Below are 25,504 nucleotides of genomic sequence, written 5' to 3' on the forward strand. Positions count from 1 at the left end.
CGCCCCTCACCGCCGCCACCGGGCCGCGCCGGCCTCGCCTGGCTCCGGGATCGGCTCCGGGATCGGCACCGGGAGGACGGGCGGGGGCGCCGCCCCGGGAGGGCGGGATGGGGCAGCGCCCCCCGGACCGGGCTGACCTGGGCAGGTGCGGACGGACCCGGTGCGGGCAGGGCTGCGCTGCGCTGCCTCTGCGGGATGCGGGCAGGGTGCCGAGCTGCCATCCGCACCTCCAAAGGTGTCTGCCCTCCGTCACACCCTCCGGGCTGCAGGCAGCGTGTCCTGCCCGTCGTCCTGCCCTCCGGGGTGTAGGCACTGAGTGTCCCGCCTGTCATCTTCCCCTCCAGGGTGTTCTGCCTGTTGTCCTGCCCTCCAGGTCGTAGGTAGGACACCTTTCCCCTTACCCTGTTCTCCAAGGTGCGGACAGGATGACCTGCCTGTCGTTCTGCCCGACAAGGTGCCCTGCTCGTTATCCTCTGCTCCAGGGTGTCCTGCTCATCATCCCACCTTCCAAGGTGTTGGTAGTGTCCTGCATGTCACTGTTCTTTCCAGGGTGTCCTGTTCAGCATCCTGCCCGTAAAGTGCAGGCAGGATGCCCTCCCCATCCATCAATCCATCTAAACCCAGGGTGCTCCAGGTCCCCTTGTAAAGCCACCCCAACCCCCTGGGAATGATGCTGGGTGTGAGCCTGTTGCGACGTCCATGGGACACTTTCCCAGCACCCAGGCTTGGGATGTCACCCCTGTAGAGCTGGTGGCACCTGGGAAGGTGCCTCAGGGCAGAGCCAGCCTCAGTTACTGGCTGCGGGAGTACACAGCCACACCAGGATCCAGCAGTAGCCCAGAAATGAGGGAAAATCACATAAATTTTGCGAGGTGAGAGCAGAACCCAGAGCAACCACTGCTGTCAGGGCCACCCTGCCTGCCATCACCGGTGCGTGGCTCCTGCGGGGCTGCCGGGAACTGGGAGGCCCTGTGGCACAGTTGTGCAAAAAAAAGCCCAGCCCAAGCCGGGAGTTTCCCCGCGGTTTTCCCCTCTTTGTCTCCATTGCGGGAAAAGAGCTTAATTAACGTCTGCAGAGAGCAGGGAAAGCTCGGTGTAATTGCTAGGTATGATTATCGGTGGAGCGGAGGGTGCTCAGCAGGATGGGAGGGACAGGCACAACCCACCTTCTTTGTATAAAATGAGGCATATCCAAGGCGGCCTCGCTTCCCAGCCAGTGAGCTGCCTCCCGGGAGAGCTCGGCTGCCTGGGGGTGGCTATTGGGCAGCTCCACGTGCTTGCTGGGACCAGGCAGCACCTTCGGAACTTTCGAGGTCCCCTTCTCACTGTAAGCAGTGTCCATTGCTCATCCTGGCAGCTGCTCCACGTGTGCAAAAGTGCCACCATGTTCGTTTTCTGCATCTACAAAGCACAATTTTGCATCTCCAGGAACGGGATGAGGGCAAGGGGAGATAGGGGAGCCTGGCCACCATGGGGTTTGACAGGGGCAGGGAGAGCAGGCAGCCACGGGCTGGATGAGGTACAAACCTCTCAAATGATGCAATATCAAGGCACCCTCTATTGTTATTTTCAGGCTCCACTGAGCAGAGGGGGCCAAGGAACGGACTTGAAAAGAACAGCAAATGTTGAGCAGATGCTGAGGAGTGCTTTGTTTCACATGAAGAGCTGTGCTGGGAAAGGCAGGAGGAGGAGGAGGAGGAGGAGGAAGAGCAGCAGGGGCAGTGGTGCTGCCTTCTTCCATGTGCTCACAGGAAACCATCACATCTCCTCTTGCACCGTGGCTTTGTTGCAGAGGTGGGTTGTGGATGAGAGCTCGTCCTCTCAAACCGGCATGATGCTGTGGAGGGGGTCATGTGGTGATTCCTCAGTGCTCTGGCCCTCTGGTCACTGTTCCCACCGTTCCCACTGTTCCCACCACTCGAGGCAGGAGGAGGCCAAGGAGCAACAGCCGAGCACACACTGCAACTGTAAATGCTGGAGAAGGTGCTTGGCAGTGGGGATGAAGCAGTCCAAGCCATTGAGCATGTAAATTAAATTGATATGGACCCCAGGAAGAGGAGATGAGGGAAAAAACAATTACAGAGCCTGTATCAGCGAGGTGCTGCCATCTTACATGCAGTCCTGACATTGCTTCTCCAGCCTCTCGTGCTGGTGCTGAGCAGATCTCCCGGAGCTGCCCTGTGCCTGCCAGGATGCAGCCAACACAGTGACCTCCACCCCAACCCAGCAGCAATTTGGGTATCCCCAACAAGGGTCAGTTCTGGCTTGTAAAAACACCTGGCCAAGAGTTTAAAACTCCACAAATGTAAAAAACACCCTTTAAGGAAAGGCAGGAAATAATCTGGTTTTCTGGATGCAGATCCTCTTGGGATATTGGGACCTGGAGGCAGGACAATGCCCCTTGCCCAGAATGGGGCTGGCTGATGGGGCATATACACTTTAAAATTAACTTAAAAGCACATTTTAGGATCATGGAATCCCAGAATGGTTTGGGTTGGAAGGGACCTTATAGACTCTTTATTTCCATTCCCCATGCCACGGGCAGGGACACCTTCCACTAGACCAGGTTGCTCCAAGCCCCGTCCAACCTAGCCTTGGAGACTTCCAGGGATGGGGCATCCACAGCTTCTCTGGGCAACCTGTGCCAGTGTCTGACCCATGGGCTGCCCACCTTTCAGACTCTTAAGTCTGTTAGAATAAAATATGTGCTGGGTCTGGAGAGCCTCTTCCATGTGTTGCTGCTCTGGAGACATCCCAAAAACTCCCACTAACTGCTGTCCATATGGGGCTGTGCAGGGCCAGCATCTCCACTGCTGGGATGGTGAGATGCTCAATGCGTGGGACTGGGAGCACTGGGAGCGCTGGAAGTCCAGACTTCAGCCCATGACTGCTGAGCCCTGTGCACCAGGCGCAGAGACAGGTGAAGGAAAGGACATGACTGATGCCCAGATCCAGGATAGGAGACTCAACATTCCCTATCTCCCAAGGCTTTATCCTGGGATAAAGGATCGCAGCTGGCTGCTGGATCCCCTTTATCCTTGGAGTGGCAGGGGGACAAAGCCCCTTGGAGCAGCCACATGCTCACACATCTGCAGGACGGGCTGTGCAGAGGCTGGTCTGGCTGAAGGCGAGTGATTCCCGAACAAAGAGGGATTTGCAGCTGGTTTGTGCGGCAGCATCCGGGCCAGCCCCAGCCTCCTCCCGCACGCTGCTCCGCAGCCTGGGCCGCTGATTGGAAACCGGAGCCCGCCATCACTCCGACAGCCAGGAATTATGCTGATGGATTTTTTTTATTATTTTCCCCCCCCTCCCTGTGCTTGAATGCACTCAGTAAATATAAGCAAAAGGGGAAAAAAAAGAAGAGCGAGAGAAAATCCAAACAGATTCGATTTTAGATATGGTGACAAAGCAAAATGGTTGCAGTGCAAAGAAGGAAGGTTAAGGGGGGAAAAGCTCCTGCCTCAAGGAGGAATGAGGCTCCCAGGAGCCCTGAGGCTGCTGTTTATGATTTACAGGGTTTTAGCGACATGGGGGGCATGTTCCATGGGGACCCATCCCAAGCTGGGGGCTCAGGTCTCTGGGGCACCAACAACCCCCTGGAGGGCAGTGGGAGCTGTGGGGATGCAGGACAGGACTGGTGATGAAGCTATGTGGCTTCATCAAATCCTTCCTAGTTTTAGAAAAGGCATCCTCTGATGGGAAGTGAAGTGGCTCATTTTCAGTGGGGGATGTGAAGGATTCTCCTGGAGGCCCCAGTAACAGCGTGTGCAAATGTGCTGCCTGGGAATGTTGTATCAAAACCAAACCCCAAACTTGCCTTTCCAAAAAAGGCCCAAGAGAAATGCTGTGGATGTTCAACTTGGTTTTGCAGAAAAGCTGCTGGTGCATCCACGCTGGGGAACAGTTCTGGTCGATCCAACTGATGCTCCTTTTGGATCAACTGTTTATCTCAGTTCTGTCGCCTTCCCTGGGCTGCCCAAGTCCCACCACTTGCTGCCTACCTCCAGTGGCTTCAAGCCTGTGGATGCTGCCTTCCCCTTTCTCCAGTCATGCCAGGCAGTCCCATGTCCCACCAACCCCAGCAAAAACAGCTGGGGACCTGCTCTGACCCTGCCCAGGTCCTGCCAGCACCTGGCACTGCTGCAAACCTGGCACCACCCTGGTGAAAGCGGCACCACCGTAGCTGGATCTACACCCACCCGTCTCCATCCTTGTCCCAGTGAAAGCTCCACAGCCATACCCACACTCACTTCTCTCCATCTTTCCTGCCTCTGTGTCATGCCCACAGTCCCTGGGAGTGTTACTGGTTCCGGGGAGGCAGAGCATTCAGAGGGCATCCAGCAGCTGAGAATGAGGACCAAAAAGGAAGGAAGTAATATAGGGGAACAAAATGAAATGAAGCAATTATCCCTGCTCTGATACTTTCTAATTAAGAAAAGTGTCACCCTTATTAAGAGGCCATTAATTCATTGTCATAAGTCATCACCAGAGTGCAAGTACCAAAAGCGTGCCTGGGCCATGGGGAGTGGAGCAGCTTCCCCTTCTTGCACCACAGGCTCCAGCCCCGGCCTGAGTTGCTCCTTGAGGCCACAGGGCTGCTCATGGATTTCTGCAGGAAATGCCCTGTCCCCTCACCCTGGGCTGTGCTTTGGGAAGCTGCACACTCTGCTACCATGCTCAGCCTCCAGCAAACAGGGATGAGCCCACACACCTCCACCTGCATCCCTGTGACTGCACGCTCTGCCCTGTGTGCTCCAAATGCATTTGTGCAAAGCATGTTGTGAGTTCTCAGCAGAGATCAGCTCTTGGCTGCTCTGGGGAACCAAACCCCCAAAGAGTTGCCCAAGTATCTCCAGCCCTGCAGTCAAGGCCAGATTTCCCCCCTGTATCACCTCCCATTAACAGCCATCTCTGTCTGGGCAGCCTCTCATTATGCATTCTGCATGGAGGGCCCCACATCAGCTTAATTAACAAGGTAAGAAAAACGGGACCTTTGAGGAAATCTTAATTATATTATCCATCTCACCCTGAGTGGCACCTGATCCATCCCAACACTGTTTTCAAGTTCATTAGCAATGAATCAAGATTGATTAGTCCTGGATGTGCAGCAAGAACATACTGGGGCAGAAGACTTCTGCTGCCATCACTGTGAGAGTCTGTGTGTGTGTGTTCCCAAGACCTGTCTTGTCCTCCAGCACCAGGCAGATGGATGGGGACCAGGGCTGTGGAATGAGGTAGATGGAGGTGTGCCAGCGCTGGGATGTGGCTGCTGAAGCATCCCAGGAGTCGCTGTTTCACTGTCCCCCTGCTACACGCTGGCGCCTCACGCTTCCCTGGGATGCTCTGACTTGGAGCAGCACCCAAACAGCCCTTTCAGGCTGCTGCACACTTGCAGAGATGAGGCAGCCACAGCTTCTCTGGGCAGCCTGTGCCAGGGCCTCACCACTCTCATAGGGAAGAGTTTCTTCCTAATATCCAACCTAACCCTGTTTTCTGCCTGTTGAAAGCCATTCCCCCTTGTCCTGTCACTCCATGCTCTTGTTCAAAGTCCCCTTCCAGCTCTCTTAGAGCTCCTTTAGGCACGGAAGATTGCTCTAGGATCTCCCCAGAACCTTCTCTTTTCCAGGTTTACCAACCCCAGATTTCTCAGCCTGTCTTCATTGCAGAGGTGCTCCAGCCTTTGAAGCATCTTTGTATTTGTACTTTGAACTCACTCCAGCAGCTCCACATCCTTCTGATGTTGGGATTCCCAGAGCTGGAGGCAGCACTGCAGGTGGGGTCCCTCCAGAGCAGAGGAGAGGGGGAGAAACCCCCCTTCCTGCTGCCTTGGTGCTGGGGATGGAGCCCAGGACAGGCTTGGCTTTCTGGGCTGCCAGCACACATTGCTCGTATCAAGCTTCCCTTCCAACGACTTGGGGTGGTTTGTAATCCTCCCTGTGCACCTGATGGGATGACAGGGTCCTAATTAGATGGAGCATGCAATCCACTGGGGACAGGCATTCCAATTTAAACCAGCTCCAACTCAGCAGAGCCAGTTGCAGGCGCTGCCACCCCTGTGCCCAGCACACCGTGTCCTCCCACCCCCCTCAGCCAGGGGCAGCACAGGCTGCCTTCAGCACCAGGCGTGAATTTCAGTGTCAGAGGAATGGGGAGCATTCCCTGCATCAGAGCCACAATCAGCAGTGCTTCAGAGCTGGAGGTGTTTACATCATCAAGCCAGGCTCAGTAATTACTCAGACAAATTTGCATGCATTTTCTATGGGCATCTCTGCTGGCTTTTTTATTTTCTGCTTGAAAACCTTTCTGGAATCTGCAAACTGCCTCTGCCACTGGGAAGGGATTGCTGAATTGTTCCTTTCTACAACAAGAAGATGCTGAACATAACTCCTGATGCCAGTGACACATTGGCCCTCCTATTGCAAAAAAATTCCACCAAACAAAGTGGCAAAAAAATTCATCAGAGACAGGAGTTGTGTGGCCATCACCTGCCCCTGTGCCTGGTGCTGCTGCCTGCATCCTCCTGCCTGCTTCAAGGGACTGACTGATGCTTGCTGGGGTTTTCTGTTTACTTTAATTGTTGTCTGCTTTTAATATTGCATGAATTGATTCATCTGTGTTTCATTGTCGGTGCTGTTTGTTTTGGGGCAGTGCCTGGAATATCGCTGGCAGATAAGTGCTGGACAAATAGAAGGTATTTTTCTTGCTCAGCAAAAGATGAGGAGTGACCAAGCTGTGTCTCAGTTCGAGAGGATCCCGAGCAGTATCTGCCTCCAGTTCCCAGGGTCCTGGTGCAGTACTCACCACCCCAAGTTCTCGCCCGTGAGGAGGACTGCCCTTCCTTGGATCCACCATGCAGATGGATTTTGCTGTATGCCCAGAGCTACCGAAGGCAAAACCATGTCAGGGCTGCTCCAGATGCTTCCCTGCTGCCCTGGGCAGAGTCCTGGGTGCTTCTTGGACAAGCCATGGGCATTAGGTGGCACCAGACACTGCCAGAGCAGTAGTTCAGAGCCGGCCTGGAAAGATGGCTCTGCTCTCACCATCGCCATCCTCACCAGAATGAAGACACAGCGCAGGGGACTGGGGGCAGGAGAGCATCCTCCTGCCAGCCCTGGGAATATTGTTTCACCCAGTTCCTCCAGCCCCATCCTGTGCTGGTGGGTCTCAGAAAGTTACCTGAACAGGGGCCATGCTCTGGCCGAGTGCAGCTGGTGGGGTTTCTGCTTTCTTCTCTGCCTCTTTTCTTCCATGCTTAGGAGCTGGAGGGAGCCAGAGCATCCTCAGGAGCACAGCAAGGGGCAGCCGGGCTTTGAGGCAGGCTCTGGGGGGAGACCCTGCCTTTTCCAGGGGCTCCAAGGCAGCCCCAGATGTGCACCTGGGCTCTGTGCACCCCAGCTGCATTCCAAGCCAAATCTCCACCAGCTTACCGCATGAGCCCAGCTGGAGCCTGGAGAAGACGTTTCTCCCTGTGTGACTCCCAAGCTCTGGAGTGAAGCTCAGCGCCTCCCTCTAACGATGTGCAGACACCTGCAGCCGTCCTCTGCTCTTCAGGTTTCTGGTGCCCCCAGCCACCCCCCAGCTCCCTGTGCTTCTCCACCTCTCCCACTGCCCCCCCTGGACTCCCCAGCAGGACAGAAACAAACCCCACCGTGGGGAAGATGGACTTTTTTCCTGGCTTCTTTTTCCTTTTCTTCAAACTCAATAAATTCTCCCAGCTCTGTTGCTCATGAGTCTCCAATGAGGTGAGAAGAGCAAATTTTGCTGCATATTTGAAAAGGTCAGTATGGAAACAGGAGGAAATTCTAATTCCTGTATCCTGGGGTACCAGGGGCTACACACAGCAGGGCCCTGGAGCTGCTTCCCTGCAGACAGAGCTGAGGGTCTCAGATCCCTGACCCACAGGCAGAGAGGGGATGTGTTGGCTGCATGGTCTGGATCACTCAGCTGCAGGCGCCAATCAGACTATGCCTTTCTGGAGAAAATTTGGATTTTGGAAAATTGGAGGCTTCATGTTCAGCCCAGTGTGGAGGGATTTAGGGCTGTAGACATCTCCTGAGCGTCCCCGGAAGGACCAGAGGGACCGTATTTGCAGCGCAGGTTCAGGTGTGGGAAGAGTCAGAAGAGCAGTGAGTTAAAATAACAGTCTCTAATTTATTACCAGCAGAGAAGCAGGCAGGAGGGTGCCCGGCCAGGGGGCACTGTGACCTGCCTCCACATCCCAATGCCCCAGGGGTTTTGGGGTGCTGCTGTTTATGGACCCTCCATGACCCACAGCCCTACCCTCATCACTTGAGGTGGAATGTGGGGAGGTGACAGCATCCACCTCAGCCCAAAATCCTGATTTACACATGGATTTTCCTTATCTGCCCACAAGGGCAATCTGTAGCTCTGTATGGGAGAGTTTGGGGGGCAGGGTGTGTAACAGCAAACACTTTCACCGTAATAATGGTGAAGGTCATCAGGAAGGTGCCTGGCTTTGGTGGCACCACTGCCAGCCCTTGGGCAGGAAGTCAGGACAAGAATCTGCCAATGCCTGGATGAGCAGAGTTCTGCAGAGCTGGTGGGAGCATGGAGCAGAGCAGGGCTGGGCATGGGGGCCGGGGAGGACCTGGCACCCAGTGATTCCCCAGCCTCACCCTGGGCAGCACCCAGCACCACCCAGCAGCACCCCCCTGCTTGCTCCCCACAGCCCCTGCAGGGGCTCCCCTGTCTGCCGGCGGATGAAGGATCAGCTCCCGGCACAGCTTCCTCCAGGCCATGGCACCCTCCAGGCGCATCCACCCTGCTTTTACTCCCAGATTTTCCAGCTCTGATGACTCAGCTCCCTTTTTAACTCACCAAGTGGAGCCGGGTGCTGGGGTCTTGGCCCTGCTTTGAATTTTTTTGGCTGACGTATCATCTTATTTGCTACTGATAACGTCACCTCCCCAGATGCTGGAATACAGCCCAGTCTGATGAGGAAACCAAAGCTCCCTAAATAAGCTCCGAGGCAAGGACACGAGTTGCCGGGTGCTGGGATGTTGCCCAAGTGCATAATGCTTCAGTGTCCTGCACATGGCTCCGAGCTGTCCCTGGAATCACCGCGTTCCCTTTCTCCACAGTGCTGAGCCCTGCCTTTTGCCATCTCCTTTTTTCCATCTCTTTCCCTGTGAACCATCAGGCTCAGGTGGATGGAAGTTCATCATCTGTCCCAGCAGCTGGTTTGCTGATTTTCCTCCAGCCAAGAGCCATGTCTGCTGGAAGAAACCTTCCATCCCTGCACAGGAATATATTCCTTTAAAAGAAAGAGAAGGAAGAAGCAGGAGAGGAGCCCCGGAGTGTCTGGGAAGCTGTCTCTTCTTATTCCAAGCGTGTGGCTCAGGTCTCGTATCGGCGGTGCACGGCCCATCCCAGCGGAGCTCGGTTCACAGTGTTGGTGCAATCTGCCAAACAGACGGATCAGCTAGGAGACATTTCCAAAAGAAGCTGGAACAAGGTGGGAGAGGAAGGAATAAACAGCCTGCAGGGTGGCACATTGCAGCTCACCCACTGCCAGCCCCGGAGAATCTCTTCCCTTCCATGCAAAATGCCACTGACACTGACGGATTTTGGGCTGTGTGGCAGCCTGGCCCGGTACCCCACAGCCCATCCCCATGTGCCATAGCCCAGCCCTGGAGCCTCCCCCTGCCCCGCTGGCCCTACCTTGGCTGAGCAGCTGCAGGTTCCGGACCTCCTCGCGCACCTGGAGCTGCAGGACCTGCTGCAGGACCTCCTGGCGCTGCGTCTCCAGTGCGATCCCCATGCGCTGCAGCTTCTCCCCGTTCAGCCGCAGCAGCGCCCGGCCTGCAAACACGGAATCACTCGGTGCCCAACCAGCCCCATGGAGTGGGGGAATGGCTCCAGGAAAGGGCTACACAAAGGGGAGCCCATCAGCACGGAGGAATGAGGAGGGAGTGCTCTCTCACTGCCTGAAGTAGGGCATGGAGTGACAGGACGAGGGGGAATGACTGGCAGAGAATAGGGTTAAAGTGGATATTGGGAAGAAATTCATCCCTGGGAAGGTGGTAAGGCCCTGGCACAGGGTGCCCAGAGAAGCTGTGGCTGCTCCATCCCTGGAAGTGTTCAAGACCAGGCCGGAAAAGGCTTAGAGAAACCTGGTCTAGCAGAAGGTGTCCCTGCCATGGCAGGGGGCTGGAATGAGATGAGCTTTAAGGTCCCTTCCAACTGAAACCACTCTGGTTCATGACCTCACTTTCAGAGAGCGCCGGGTGGCAGCTCATGTCCCCAGCCTCTGACAGGTACCGGCACCAATCATGTAACCCATCCCCGCAGGCAGCAGCTTTCCATTTCTCTGCTCCACCTCCCACATGAGGAGATGTTTTCCGAGTGCAGGGTCCCCACGCAGGCTGGTCGTCCCGGGGGAATGGGGGGTGCCCATCACAACGCATTAGCGCTCCAGTCCCCGCCGAGCCGCTTCCTTCCAGTCTGGGGCTATTAGGCGAGGGATTTTAAACCAGCTTTTGTCCTTGCTTCCCAGCGTACACTTGCTAATGCTGCCTTTGTTGCCTGAGCAAGGGCTGGCTGGCTGAGCTCTTGCATTAGGATTTTGCATCCCCCTCAGGCAGCTGCTGCCCTCACTTCCCTGCCACTGTCTTCTGGCCCTGGCAGAGCTCAGTCTGGCCTTGCACATGTTGAAGTTGGACTGGAATGATGCTCTCACACAGAGGTGAAAGCCACTGTCCCCAGGGAGCAAAGGGGAGAGAGCAGGTCCTAGAGGTGAGTCTCCTCAAAGGACTTGGTTGGGAGCTGGATTCAGGCCTGGACAAAGACTTTTGTAACTTGGACTCCAACTGGGCAGAGATTTTTCTCTTCAGCAAAAATGTTCAGTATTTTAAAAACTATAAGGATATTGTTATTATATTAATCTAGGTGATGAGAAGACCCTTCCCCATTTAATACACCAATTTATCCTTTTAAACAACCTCCAGCCTGTCCTGGAGCTCACCCTGGTGGCAGATGCCTCCTGCCCAGCCTGGGTCAGCGTCGCTGTGTCCCCTTCTCTCACCCTGGCTGCAGCTCATGGGGAGAGGGGACCGAAATGGGGGGTATGTCCATCTCCTGAACCACGAACGTCCAGCCAGCCTTTCCCAGGAGCACATCCAACAGCAAACAGTCCAGAGGTTGCACTGTACCTGTGATGGCGTGGTGGGAGAACGCCTCGACGTAGATGAGATAGTTGTGTGGGCAGTGCTTCTTCAGCCATTTGCACACATCCTGCTGGGTCCACAGCACCACTGGCTTGACCAGGCTGCCCAGCGTGGGGCTGGTGTGGTAGATGCCATAGTGGTCACAGCCACGGACCTGAGGGGAGTGGGAGGAAAGGGCATTAGTGGGATTCAACCCTGCAAGGAGGAAAACAGAAGTCAGTCTATGGGTATGGGGGAGATGCTGGTTGGCTGCATGTGGTGATGCTGACAGGCTTCAGCTCCACACCCTCTGGAGTCTCTGGGCTCACTCTGAAATCTGAGGAACCAGTAAGGGAGGCAGGGAGAGTAGGCATGGAAGGTCAAGCTCATGGTTGTGTTGTATATAGAGCCAACACTTCAAACTTTCCAGCCCTCCTGCTGCAGACAAGAGACCCAGCTCCCCTCCCCTACTCATCTCCAAGTCCAGCAGAGCATTGCACAGGCTCAGGAGATGTCCTGGGGGGATCCTCAGGGTTCCCCCCTCGCTAGGCAGAGATGGGCATTTTCTGGCAGCTCTCAGTGGGGATGAAGCCCGTGAGATCCTGCAGGACAGCGGGAACTGGTGCAAAGCCATCCCCATCAGATGTTGATATTGGTGCAAACTCATCCCCACCAGAAGTCCCCATTAAAGCAGCTGGCAGCCAGCTGGTGCCCTGGAGCAGGAAGGACTCTCGCTTTCTCTCAGTTCCCTTCAACACTGAGCTGATTGATCACAACAAAGTCCTGCAGCCTTGCAGGTGTCTGAGGCCACCTCTGAAACCCACAGACCATTCTTGGGGTGCTGCTGTGTCCAGAGACACCCAGGATAAAGCACGGTCACAGTCCCCAGCACGCGAGTGTGCCCTGGTCACCCTCTACCACCTGCTGAGCTATGCCATGCATAGTACCAAGTTATGCCCACAGGGAGACGGGGCTTATCTGACAGCATCCCTCCATCCCACCTTCCCTCCCTCCAGCTATCTGCTGCAGTGGCCAGTCTCACCCTGAGCCACTTGGTAACTCCGTTTTCTCTCCCCCATCTCAGCCACTCTGGCATTGCAAGGTTGTTGCAGCCTGGATTTATCTTGTACGGACCAAATCATACATCTTGAGCTGTGACTGCAGGGGAACAAGCCTACTTCTCCTAGTGAATCCTCCAAGCTGGCTGAGAAATGGGGCTGGAGGATGCAGGAATCTCCCTATCCCTGCTTTTCACACCCAGGAGAGATTGGTGAGCTCTCCACTGCTGGTGACGCTGAGACTTCATCCTTGAGCAGCACCAGCAAACATTGCCTCTCCAAAGCATCCATTTGTGCCCAAGCTGCTGGGGCTGTCCTAGGCTGGATCACAGGCAAGTTGGGGTGGAAAATGGGTCCCTGCTTCCCACAATGCAAGGGGACTGGACTGCCAGGGCTCACCCATGCCCAGGACACAGCAGGGACAGAGCAGGAACAGCAGCTGATGCAGGACACACAGCAAGGGAAAGGTCGACAGCATGTGGCCTGCGGTGTGCCAACATCGACCTCTGCATGTGAATGCTGGCTAATTAAGCATGTCTAATGTAGGAGCAGGGATAATTAGTGTAAGAGGGACTCCAGATACCTCGCAGTTACTGAAACTAATGACACATTCCTGAGAGATGCTGCAGAGGAGGCAGTGGAGGGCAGCAGGGCCTGGGATGAGTTCCCTGCCCCGTGCCAGGTATTGCCATGGAGCCCAGCCAGCCTGGTGGGGCTGCTGCCTGTGCCCAAGGGAGCATTTGAGCTTGGAAAGGAACTTTTCCTCAAGCAGAGCTCATTGGGAACATTCAAGCAAGAGGGAATAAGGCAAAGTTGGGAGGCTGTACATTGATAACTAAGGAGTCTGTCTCCAAAGCAGATGGAAATCCGATAGACAATGCAGATGATGCAGTTTCCAAACCAAACCCTCACCGCTGGGGGAGACCCCGGCTGCTGCCCGGCTCCACCAGACGCATCCCGGGAGTCGCCAGCCTGCAGAAGCAGTCCCAGCCCACGCCGGCTGCGCGGCTCCTTCACACTCGGCTGAACGCGCCGGAGAGCGTGCAGTGGGCAGGAGAGGGAGGAGGCGGCGATTTGCTCTGGATTCACTAACGAGTGATGATGAGAAGCGGAGGGGCTGGGGGGAATAACAACCAGCTTCCGGGGAGCTCACCGAGAGCCTCCCACAGCTATTATCCAACTAACCCTCCGAGGCGCGGGGGAAGAGGTGACAAACAACTGGCAATTTCCCTGGGCACGCACACGGCTGCGCGCACATCACTCATCAGACACGGCCCTGCACGGGGCCATCCCAGCATCCCTAAACCCTGCGCTGCCTGCTCGGCGCGCATTCCCCGCTTCCCATGGAGGGTCTCCAGGCGAGCCCCTGCGCTCCCCAGAGAGGCAGGGGAGATGTAAGGGATCATGGGGTCGTTTTCCAGCCGGCTGAGCCGCGCTGTCTCTCTGATAAACTCTCAGCCGTGAATATCGAGCGCCGGTGTGGAGGAGAGCAGGCAGGAAGGCTGGGAGGCTGCACTGGCAGGGAAGCAGGAGGTGGCTGGGGGAACCGGGGGGTGGAAGCCATCCCTGGGCACTGCAAAGAGCAACTTGCAGGGATGAAGCTCCTTCCTGTGGCTGTGTGGCAGTGAATGGATGGAAACCTTTGGCTCACAGCCTCCATAGAACAATGAAGTTTCAAATTTTAGGAAGACAGTGCCCGAAACCTGGCTAAGAGACAGACCCGAGCACTCAGCGACTTTAAGGCATTATAAAGAATTTGGTCCTGGCACATTTACTGCAAAATTGCATTAAGTCCCAGCTCCAGGTGGGAAGGCAGGTGATGCACAGAGGGGAAGTGGGAGACAGAGGGGAGGTAACCCAGAGAGTTCACCCCAGCACAGCCTGCAGCCTGATGAAAAAACTTAACTTTTTCTGTTTATATATATTACTATAAATGCCCAATAATCATGAGGACTTTCAGCAAAACAAGATTTGAAGGCCTGATCCTGCAGGGAAAGAGGAGATGCTCCTGCGGGGTGTCCATGATCTGGTGGACACAAGGAGCCGCGTTCCCCTTGGCACGCCGGGGTGGGGTGTGGGGGTACCTGCGAGCCATCGGTGCCCGGCTGCCGCAGGAGTTTGACAGTGCGGCCGCCGTCCGGGCGCTGGCTGCGGCCGTCGTGCCAGGTGAGGCTGCTGCCCGGGTTCCGTTGCAGGCGGTAGCTGAGGTTTTCGGCCGACACCGTGTGCTCCAGGAGGCTGCGGCAGAAGCTGAAGTGAGCGGAGGCGGCAGCGGCGGCTGCAGAGGGAAGGGGGGTGAGAGACGGCCGTGGTGCCCATCTGCCCCATGCCTGGGCACCCAAAAGTGCTTTTTCTACCCCACAGGACCTGCTGGACTAAGGCTGTGGGCCCCTCTCTCCAAAACCTCCCCATTCCCACCTTCCTTTCCCATTGCCAGGAAGAAAATCCACCAGCCCAGGAACTGCCAGCTGGCGCTGGGATCCAGCAGGCACCCGACAAGATGTTTGCCCACACAAACCCCTCACGAGTGACGCTTGTTTTGACACCCGCCAGCCGAGCAGACGCGGGACCCGCAGCTGATCCCTGACACGTGGTGAGAACCTCCTGCTTGTTACTGTCAGTCTGCTGGGACAGGCACCAGAAGGAGGCCAAGGGAAGCTGCTTTCCATGGACCAGGCTGACAGCAAACTGCCATCACCAAGGGAAGGGGAGCAGAGGAACCCTCCCTGGGCAGCCTGGTGGGGAAGGGAACATAGGTTGGTCCTCCAGCACAGACCATGGGTGCCTGGGGACAGCTGCTGTGCACCCCAGTGGTGGCTGAACACACACCAGCCCTTCAATAATGACCACAAAGAGCCATTTACCCACAAGTGCTTTTTGTCCCTTATTCATAGAATCATAGGATATCCTGAGCTGGAAGGGATCCACAAAGATCATTGAAGTCCAATTCCGTGTGTTTTAACAAGCTGGGGTGTTGCGGTTGCAATGAGATTGCAAAGCTTTTCCTTGAGGGCGGCTGAAGGGACCTGGCTGCCATGGGAGGAGGGTGAGTGGGTATTAGGGGCTCATGCTCTGTCTGCTCTGGATGAAAGCCAGACGGCTCGACATAAGCAGCTCTGATCCGCGGAAGCAAAGACCAGAGCATCCCCCAGCTCACCTGCTCCCACCACGGGGAGCCAGGCAAGTCATGAACCACCTCCAAGAGCAGAGCAGCACCCAAAGGAGACCCACTTCCAGGATAAACCACCCTGGGAGAGCGGGAGGGCTGGAGAAACCCTGATGCAGTTCGTTTTCCTAATTAGTGGGTTTTAAGAGGGAGGAGGTTTCAAAGAGACCACTCAAGTACACCTTTATGCAATAGGAGAAGAGACAAAGAGAACTGGACAAAAAATGTCAAAATAGAGCAGGAAAAGGTTGTCCCAGGATACCCAGACCACATCACACAGTGTTACTTCTTAAACACACCCAGCAGGAAGCATTGCCATGGGGAAACTGAGGCAGGGGACCTGTCTGATGGCTGGGGGAATGATTTTATGGAAAACAAGGTGGAGGGATATCAGTGGAGAGGCTCAGCAGGGAGCAGAGACAGGACTGGTAAGGGTGGTCTCCGCACCTGTCCCGGGAGATGGGGATGTCTCTGATGACTTCCAACAGCCTCAGACACCCTGAGCCCATCGGCTGAGGACCAGAGTGGGCTGTGCTCCCACCAGCCAAGGATGTCTGAGATGCCACTGTCCTGTCCCCTGCACACCGAGCACTGTAGCTGTGCTGGGATACCTCCTAGCTGGAAACTGCCCATCCCACTGGGTGCTGCAGTGGATATAAACCTGGCAGGTCTGGAGGGGTTGGTGCCAGAGCTGTGTCTTTCAGCTGTGCCAGGACCTGCTACAAGGAGTAGAGGTAAGGGGGCTCTGGCCATCAGCAGGACCCATATCCATAGGGAGCTATGGAGCATCTGGCACCAGCCAGCAGGACATGGGCATCTCTGCTCCTGCAGCAAACACTGCTGGAGGCAGGAGCAGGAGTGGGAGCAGATGGGAAAGAGGGGTGAAAGTCGAAGGGAAAAACAAGCTGGGAAGAAAGGCAGGTCCAGGAGCGTCGGGGGCATGGCTCCCAATCGGGGCAGGCAGTGGCCACCCTGCAGCCCAGAGGCCCTGGCTCCAGCAGCTCCTCCACAGTCTCAGCTCCCCCAGCCCAGCCCTTGGGTCCCAACTTTCCCATCACCTAGCAGCACTCGACTTGGGATGGGAAGGAAGCTGCTGAGCAGGGCATGTGGGAGCATTTTGGAGCAAGGAAAGGACGGGACAGAGGACCCCCGTGTCAGGACAGCCCTGGGCTGGCTCCACGCAGGGACATGGGGGTGACATCCAACACGGGCTCTCCCCTCCTTCCCCTGCCCTGCACAGGGAGTAGCCACAGCATCCCCAGGAGCACCCAGCCGCCCTCCATCCCCTCCGCCCCTCTCTGCTAAGCCGGAGGCTGTGCCCTCCGGCCAGGAATGCACATGCAGCATCTTCCCCCAGGCCCGCTGGCCCCACAGCCCCCCGGCCATGCCCTGCAGACCCCTCACCTGGCTCGGGTGGTCCCTGCGAGCTGCGGATGGTGGAGACGCAGCAGAGGGATGGCCGACCCTGCTGCATCTCGGCAGGAGGAGGGATGCGCGTGAGCGCTCGGCACCGCTGTCACGAGTGCGGCTCCATCCCTGCCTCCCCTCATACCTCGTCCACACCTGACTGATTCCCCCGAACGCCTCCCTCCCACTGCCTCTGAGCACCGGCTGCACGCTCATCCCAGCTCCAGGCAGCCCCGAGCCGGTCTCACACGGAGAGGGGGGGGGTGAATTACACCCCCTCCCCACTGCCCCGTGGGCGTTTGATCCGGAGAGATGCTCGATGCTTTCCTCTCGTGCTCCCGCCTAATCCGGCGGCAGGGCCAGCTGGCACTGGGATGGACAGGAAGCCTAGGGGGGCATCAAAGTGCCCTGGGGTCGAGCGGAGCCATGGCACGAGTGTGGCAGCACCGGGGTCACCGCAGCCGGGATGCGGGGGGAAAAACAAAGAAGGAGCGTGGTGCTGAACAACCTTAACGGGAAGGGGCCGGGGGCTCAGTGTGGGCTGCACCTGCTCCCGGCCAAAGCCATCATGGTTATGGTCATGTTGGGGTCCGGGCAGAAGTGGGGTTCCCACAGAGGCAGCGCGGGTCGGAGAGCAAAGGCTGTGCTGAATCCTGAAACGGGAATACAGGAGCCTCCAGGCTGGCCGAGCCCGAGCTGGAGTGGGGAGGGGAGGGGAGGGGAGAGCTCAGCTCAGGTCCCCAAACAGCCGCTGTGACCCCGCTGCCCCAAGTCCCTGAGAGCTGGTCCAGGGTCCCTGTGTCCCGCCTGCCTGCGCCCTGTGAGTGACACCCCACTGCCTGCTTGCCGCCGGGGAATCGCTGCCGGCTTGTTTCCATGGCTCTTTGATCCATTTTGGGCATCTCTCCAGCCACGCAGGAGCGGGAGGCCAGGGCCGGGTCACCGCAGGGGGACCAGCGGCGGTGGGACAGGGTCTGCAGGGGTGGCAAGGACAGACGCCGCTCCCTCTCCTCGCCAGGCACAACAACGCTGCTCCCGCTCCCATTCCCTCTCCAGACACTTTTATGGCTGGTGAAACGTGAGCGCTGGAGAGGCTCAGAGCAGCAGCAGCTGCTGGTGGGGAGAGGCACAGGAAACCTCCCGGGGATGGGCACCTCGGGGCAGGATGTGGCAGCATTCCCCGGCAAAAGCATTTCTGTGTGGCTCCCGAGTTGGCCCGGGCTGATCACTACCAGCAAACCGGCTGCCAGGGGACTTTCCGCGGGTTTTTCCTGCTCGCAGGTGACCAGGACCTGCCCGGGGGACACGCTGGCAGGTGGCCAAGCTGCAGGAGGAGCAGGCAGGGGCACAGCGAAGGGAGCCAAGTGCTCGGACAAGCAAAGACTGCCTGACTTCTGCTCTGTCCTCTGCCACCACTTCTCAGCATGGCCTCAGAACATCCATGTGTCTTTGATGCCATCACACGTGTGGTTGTCCCACAGACCTGCCCTCCAGATGGGGCCATGTCTGCAGGCAGCCGCAATGGGGGCAGTCAGGCTTCCCGGGGTCAGACAGGCTTCCCGGGATTAACGGGAGAAGCTTGAAACAAGCTTCACAAGGAATGAAATCACTTCGTTGCTTTGCCTGGCTACCCGTGTGTGATGACCCTTAAGGGTGGGTCATCACACCGCATTTGGGAGGGAAAGAGACATTTAGCACCAAATACAATGAGGGATTTGCTTATAATTGCAGGTGGATTCGGGGAGCTGGTCATCCCTCTTGTGTTCCTCCAGGCAGGTGAAGGGTGGATGGGGCGGGAAGTCTCTGAGGACTCCTAGGACAGGGAACTTGCTCAATTCAGGGAGCAGCTTTGTGAAAAACTCATCCTGCTTTTAGTGGCGTCTGCATGAGCCATGAGCTCAGCTGGCATTGCCATTGCCCTGGTCCCCTCTGGCCCTTCCATGTGGCTTCACCCTGGTGCAGGGCAGAGCTGCTGCTTGTGCTGGTGGAGCCTCCGGGGATGATCATTCCAGTGATGCTCTGTAGGATCCCCCAACACATCCCATCTTTGAAGCTATGCCTATAAGATGGACCAAGTCCTGCACTGAGCAATTCTCTAAGATCTGAGGAAGATGAAACCAGATTCAAAGAGAACTGACACCCCCTCCAGCCTCTCCAAGTTCCCCTGGGGTGTGCTTGGCTCAGGCCCTGGGTGCAGTGAGCATCACCCCAGCACTTCCCTCTGAATTCTCGGCTTGTGGAGATGAGATGGGAGCCCCGCACAGGGACAGAGCTCAGGCTGGTGGCTGCCCACTGCTGGTGCCTCCCGAGGACGGAGGAGGAAGGGAACAAAAGGCAGATGTCCTTTCCATCCTCCCTGTGCAGCATGATAGGTGCCCTGGGCACACGCTGAGGGAGTGGGCACAGTGTTTGGGGGGAATGTGTATGCCTTTGGGATATCTATGCTCCTGAGACTCCCATGGGTACTGCCAAGAGGTCCCTGAGCACACCCATGACAGGGGATTTCTGTAGGGTTGGACAGTGTGAGAGTGTGGGGTGAGGGCAGCGGACAGGACTCCAGGTGGCTCTGGGCAGGCTCTCCGGGCAGGATGCAGGAGGGGGAGCCCACACCCCTGCCTGCAGTGAGCCTCCTTCCACCTTGACATGCTCTTCCCAGGGGTCCTGCCCTGCTCCAGCACCCCCAGGCCTGCCTGCCCTGCCCTCACACCTGCATCCCTTTGCTCTAGCCAAATATTCCAGCCCATTTCATTGGTACACCACAATACCAAGGGTAGGGCACGGGGACAGACCCTCCCCGGAATGGGAGAGTAAAGGGGAGCGTGGAGGGACTGACTCCCGGGATGGAGAGGACAGCACTGGGGATCGAGGGCAGGCAGACCCCCGGGATGAAGGGGGGCAGCACCGGGGGAGGGATAAAGAACGGACCCCCGGCATGGAGGGGGCAGCACAGGGGGATGGAGGATGGACAGACCCCCAGGATGGAGGGGACAGCATCGGGGAGAGATGGAGGGCAGCCCCCCGAATGCAGTGGATCCCCAGGTCCGTGCCCGCCGCGTTCAGGGCTGGGGAAGCCGCGTCCCGCCGCGCACCTGAGCCCCCCGCCCGCGCCCGGTACCTTCCATGTCCTTGGGCCGGCCGCAGCTCATCCTCCGGCAGCGGCGCCGCGCTCGGGCGGGGGACGGAGCCCCGCGCCCCCCGCGCCGCCGCCGGCACCGGGCGCTCCCGCCCGCCCCGCCCCGGTGTCCGCGCCGGGGGCGGCGCCGCGATCCGCCACCCCCGGGGGCTCCGCCCGCCGCCGGCCCCGCGCTGCCGCCCGCGCCGAGGATCCCGAGCATCCCCCGATCCCGGCCGGGGCTGCGGGCATCACCCCCCGATCCCGGCCCGGGGCATCATCCCCACTATCTCTCTCCAGCTCGGGGAACAGGTCCCTGGGGGCACCAGGGTGCAGTGGGCACCATGGACAGGTTTTTGGTCATGTTTGCAGTGGGCAAAGAGCGGAAAACACCTGGTTCTTCCCTCCTCCCCAAATGTCTCTTCTCCCCCCGACCTCCAGCTCCCTGGACGGGGGAGGCAGAGGAGGGTGCTCACCCCCGTGGGTGCTGGTGGGTGGTCTCAGCATGAGTGGGCACCCACCAAACCTCATGGGTGCTCAGCACACCAGCATCAAGCAGAACGGTGTCACCAGCACCTGTCACTACCCCGGGGGGACAACCCCACAAGTATTTTTGTAGGTGCCTGCCTTCAGCTGTGATACAGACAGGGACTGTCACTGCCAATCCCTGCAGCCACCAAGGGACTGGGCTCTGGCTGTGCACCCTGTGGTCATCCTGCACTGGGCTGGGAGAGGGGTGGGGACACCTCTGGGTGTCCAGGACAAGGACACTCAGATGCCTGGGCTGCCATACTCCACCTTTGCAAGGGTTCCCTGTAACAGACCCACTGCAGCACAGGGCAGCACCCTCACACTTGTTTTAAGAGGAAGAACACTCATCTTAAGCACATTGTGTGATGATCACTGCCCTGTGGGCTGGGAAGGTTCAGCAGGTGGCAGTGACCTTGCACAGCCTCGTGCCGGGTTTGTGTGGCTGTTCATCGGCCTTGGATAGCTACAGCATAAAACCCTCTTGGATGTGAGCTGTGCAGCTGTGTGTGTGAGAGCGAAGCACTTGCCAAAACTAAATTCAGCTCCCCAAATCAATAGGAGCTTTCCAAAATTTTGGATGCTCAATCAGGAGCTGCTCTGGATGAGGCTCAAGCCCCTGACAAGGCTGGATGCTGGCTCAGCTCTGCGCTGGGAGCTGGCCAGGGCTGACACATTCAGTGAGCCAACCAGGCTGCCAAGCAGGGAGTGGGGACATCGAGTCACGAACCATGCGTGTAGTGGGGACATCGGGCCACAAACCCTGTGCGTAGACTGCAAAGAGTCTACTGCTAAAAGATCCCTCGAGAATTCTTTGGGGGGGGGAGTTGGCATTCTTCCTCCTGCTTCGAGAGAGCAGGCAGGGCAATGCTGCTTGTAGCAGGCAGATAAAGAAAGAACGTGGTCTCCATCCTTTTGAATTTCCCATTTCTCCCTCAGCCTTTGTCTATTCACAGAGCTTTTGAGCCATGGCAGAAATTTTCGAAGAGAAATATGGTTAAAGAGGGGCCTTGGCAGGAAAAGGCTGATGTCGCTTGAGAAATGTGCGCAGATTACTCCAAGCTGTTATTAAAAATAAGTGCTGCGCGCTCCATGATTTTTCTGGTAGTAATTGCACTTCTCCAGGAAAGGTTTCACGTGTCCAGCGGATGGAATTTATTTCCTCCTCATCTGCAAATGAGCCTGGTGCCAGCCCAGCATCCCAATGGCCTGGGGATACTGTGGTGGGGTTTGGGTGCCTGGGGAAGTTAAGACTGCTCATCCATCTGAAATTCCAAAGGATTTTCAGAAAAACCTTGAGACTGGGTCAGCGTGGGGAGGGGTGGTCCCATGCATTGCCACACCTGCTCCATGCTCCAGCCATCCTTGGTTTCACAGCATCCAGCATCACTCCTGGGTTGTCACTCAATCCCTCCCATGGTGGAGCATCTTTTAAACAACCCCAGCAACTCTGTCTTGGGTTTTGGTTTGACTTTGGGTCTTTTAATGTCTGGTTAAGGACTTTCCACAGTTAAACAGGAGTTAAATAGCAGGGAGGGAAAGCCCTAAACCGAGACACAGCTTGGGACACTCAAAGCATGAGCCAGGGCTCCTTTTCCCAGGACATTGTGATGGCGTGGGAAGGGGACAAGCTGGTGACAGTGGCTCCAGTGAGCCCCAGACCAACAAGCTTCCCCTCCACATGCCTATGGATTTTCAGGGAGAGCACCAGTGTTCCCGTGGGTCCCATCCCTCCCAAGCACTGGGCTCCGGAGAGGGTTCGAGGCTGGGATGATTCAGCACGTTCGTTTTTCAGAGAATAAAGGAAGTAATTAAACATCAGCTTTCCTCCCGCCTCGCCCCGAGAGGATGAGAGGGAGGAGATGAAAAGCCTTCAGACGGAAGTTATTTGTCCAAGGAGAAAAGTGGCTAATTTCTCTGGTGCTTTGCTTGTCTGCTCGTTAATGAAAACCGCTCGTCAGCAGGAAAAGGGAGCACCCAGCGAGAGGGAGGAACCAGAACCACTCATCCACCAGTGGCTGGGCACGTGGTCTCGGTGGCCTTGGGACATCCTGCCCTGTTGGGATGTCACCTCCACAAAACCCCCTGTGGCACCCAACCACAGGCCTGGGGGCTGTGAATGCAGCTGGGCATTGGGAACCCCCCCTCACCACAGCCCCATGGGTTGGGAACAGACACTCCCATGCTAAACACCATGGAAGGGTTTTCCCAAATTTCCTCCCCCCTCCCCCAACCCCCCGATTTTTTTTGTGCAAAGATTTCAAAATGAATTTGTTGAGGCACTAGCAGGGAGATAGAATCAAAAACAGCTTCGTGCTGAAGCCTCCTGCCTGGTGTGGGCTGATGGATGGTGCTTATCTCAACCAGGCATGGAAATATTTAGTGTTATGAAAATCTCTCCGTGAAAAGAATTTATTTTCATGCTGATAATAAAAGAACCAAAGCTCAGTGCTGCAGGGCGAGGGTGCTGCAGGTCACATCTGAGCTCTGGTTTATAGAGCCCAGGTAGTACCTGCGCTGTCCTCTGGCCCCTGGCTGGGCAGGTAACCCTTGTGCCACTCACAGCGTGACATCTGCACCTTCCCAAGGTTCATGATTTACTGGCAGAGGACATCCAAAGCATTGCTCCCTCTTTGCTGCTCCCTGGGACACAGAGAGGGGTTGAAACAATGGAAGCTCTTCCATTTGGAGGTTTATATAGATATATTTCTAATTGGATTTTGGCATGTCACGGTTATTTTCAAGGCAGCCTGTAATTATTTGAGAGCCTGATCATCTCCTTTCCCTCAGCACAGAGAGTTGTTTTTTTCTTTTTAATACTGTTTCCCCAAGTGAAACTGTGAATTTGCAACTTAATCCAATGAGAGGACACACATGATGTTAACTCTGCAAGGACAGCGGGACGGCAGGATCCACCTCTGCCAGGTTCCTAATCAATGCCAAGCAAGGGTAATAAGCATAAAACCAGCATTTTAATTTTTTTTTTATATATTAAAAACTCTGTCTTTTGAGAAGGTGGTCATGGGTATTTGATGGATTGGGTAGGTTTTGCTGGTTCTGCAGTAGCTCAGCCCACCCCATGCTGAAACTGCCCCATCTCCAGCTGCAACTCTGCAGCAGTTGAACGCTGCTCTCTGGCTTCTTCTATCCCAACTGAAACCTGATGGAATTCCCACTAATTACAGGGTTTTATTTTTACATGTGTTGTAATTTTTTGGGGCCAAAATAATTTCGTCCAGCTCCATCTGCTCTCCATTAGGGAACTGAAGCTCGAGCACGATGGATCCTGCCATCTTCACCAGGGTTCTCCCCAGGTTGGGCATTGCCATCATCCCAGTGCTGAATTTGTTACTCCAGTGCCCAGAATGGGCACAAATGAAAACCATTATCCAAGCAGAGCTTTCCAGCATCTCACAGCTAATGACCATACACCACCCTGCTTCATCTCAACAGCTTCAAGTTCTTATTCTCTCCAAGCCCGATTTCAGGGCTCCGGGCTGCTTTCAATTGCTACCGAATCCGATTTATTATTTACATTGCAAGGTACAGCCAGGCATGAATTGATTTGCCGTGCTCTGATTGCCACTGCATGCTGCTCTGGGATCTGGAAGCTGGTTGCTCACGCAGCCAGGCTGCAAAATCCGAAGTTAGGGAATGCCAGAGTTCAAACTGCATCCCAATGCTCTGTGTTCTGCTCCCACCTTTGGCTGCATCTCTCAGGATGCAGGGAGTGCTGGTCCCAGTGGGGATGGTGGGATGGATTAACTGGTGTCCCCCACGGGTTGTCACCCTGGTGCTGCAGAGATCAGATGGTTGTAATGTCACCCCTTAGTGAAGAAGAGAGGTCTGGGGAATGGAAGGGGGCAAGTGACACTGGTTTTTAGGAAGGAGCCACGATGAAGAGAGCAGAAGGGACAGGGAATAACAGAACTGGGAAGCAAATGGGAGACCTGGTGTTTTGGGGGATTTAGCAGGCCTTCACCTTCATCACCACTTCACCTTTACTTTCATTATCACCTTCATATTCATTTTCACCTTCACATTCATTTTCACCTTCACCTTCATTTTCACCTTCACCTTCACTCCTTACCCTGCCTATGGTCGGAGCTTGCACTACCTTGGGTGGCAGAAATGAGTGAAAATTCCCCAAACCCGAGCCTGTTGCTCTGGGGCAATGATGACCAGAGGCAGCAGCTTTGCTGATGGCTCAGTTGTTGGAGATAAACCTGGAACAGCAGGCTGGAGGGCAGGACCATGGACATACTGCCCTTGGCACAGGAACCCTACTCACTCAACTCATGCAGCTGCCCAAATCACTGGGCACCTTGGGAAAAGTTGGTCCATCTGCCAGAGCTCTTGACTTTGGACATCACGGGATGAAAAGACAATTTTAAGGAATGCCATTTGGGCAGCATCATTAGCATTCTGCTGGCAAGACACCGCGCCCTTGAGCTCTCTCCTACGTGGGGATCTTCCCAGCAAACCTGCGGCTGATGCCAGCTCTGCTCTCTGGATTGCTGAGGGTGCAAGCCTCGTGTTGAAGACCCCTTAGAAATCTCTGTTAATTGTCACTGAAACCTCCAACGGCTTTGGAGGAGACTCTCAATGGCACCTCGCTCCCTCCCAGCTGTTGTGGGATCTTGGCACCTGCTGCCGCCGGCTCTGGCAAAATTCCTGCTGCACACCAGAGCTCGGCTTGGGGTGCAGAGGGGAGCAGATGCTCCAGATGAGTACTCAGGGCGCCTCTGTATCGTAGCATGGGACTAATTAAAACTTCAGAATGTATATTTACCTAATACAGAGTTGATTTGTTAAGTAGGACATCCTGTCTTCAGAGGATTTCACGGCATCGGGTGATAATCAAGTGAGAACAGGCTCCAAAAGTGTTAATTTAGGAGCTGAGACGACAGGGATTAAAAGCAAGCCCCTGTTTTAGTCCTCTCTTGCACCTCCATGTCTGAAATCCAAGTAATCATCCCATTTGGGAGTGCAAAGCAATGGCACCACCACCCAGCAAGCACCACACTGGCTGAGGGTGCAAATGTGGGGCTTCAGTGGCCAAATTTGG

General features: G+C 56.2%; 2 protein-coding genes and 1 long non-coding RNA gene across 7 annotated transcripts in view; 1 reads left to right on the top strand and 2 right to left on the bottom strand.

The window, feature by feature from the left end:
• ZNF512B (zinc finger protein 512B) overlaps positions 1 to 94 on the bottom strand; it is a 30,154-nt gene extending 30,060 nt beyond the window's left edge. For 2 of the 4 annotated variants that reach the window (XM_039563693.1, XM_039563691.1), the window contains exon 1: positions 11 to 89. The gene's annotated coding sequence lies outside the window, so the exon portion shown is untranslated. Of the gene's footprint in view, positions 1 to 10 lie in introns of all 4 variants that reach the window. The other 2 variants (XM_039563692.1, XM_039563697.1) reach the window with 2 other exon arrangements.
• Positions 76 to 7,738, top strand: LOC104687677. Of its 2 annotated transcripts, none has more exons than XR_005603493.1 (3): positions 76 to 145; positions 1,574 to 1,794; positions 6,649 to 7,738. It is a non-coding gene; the product is annotated as an uncharacterized LOC104687677 (long non-coding RNA). The 2 variants fall into 2 exon arrangements; XR_002044934.3 differs by lacking the exon at positions 76 to 145 and adding an exon at positions 188 to 380.
• Positions 7,739 to 8,131: 393 nt separating this feature from the next.
• On the bottom strand, positions 8,132 to 19,864 carry SAMD10 (sterile alpha motif domain containing 10). The gene is given in 6 exon segments (XM_039563698.1): positions 8,132 to 9,422; positions 9,682 to 9,822; positions 11,172 to 11,340; positions 14,308 to 14,501; positions 16,794 to 16,900; positions 16,902 to 19,864. Coding segments are annotated over 6 exon segments (714 nt in total). The 5' UTR covers positions 16,940 to 19,864; the 3' UTR covers positions 8,132 to 9,357.
• Between the last annotated feature and the right edge of the window lie 5,640 nt (positions 19,865 to 25,504).

Source organism: Corvus cornix, chromosome 20 (assembly GCF_000738735.6).
Source record: "Corvus cornix cornix isolate S_Up_H32 chromosome 20, ASM73873v5, whole genome shotgun sequence".
Taxonomy (NCBI): Eukaryota; Metazoa; Chordata; class Aves; order Passeriformes; family Corvidae; genus Corvus; species Corvus cornix.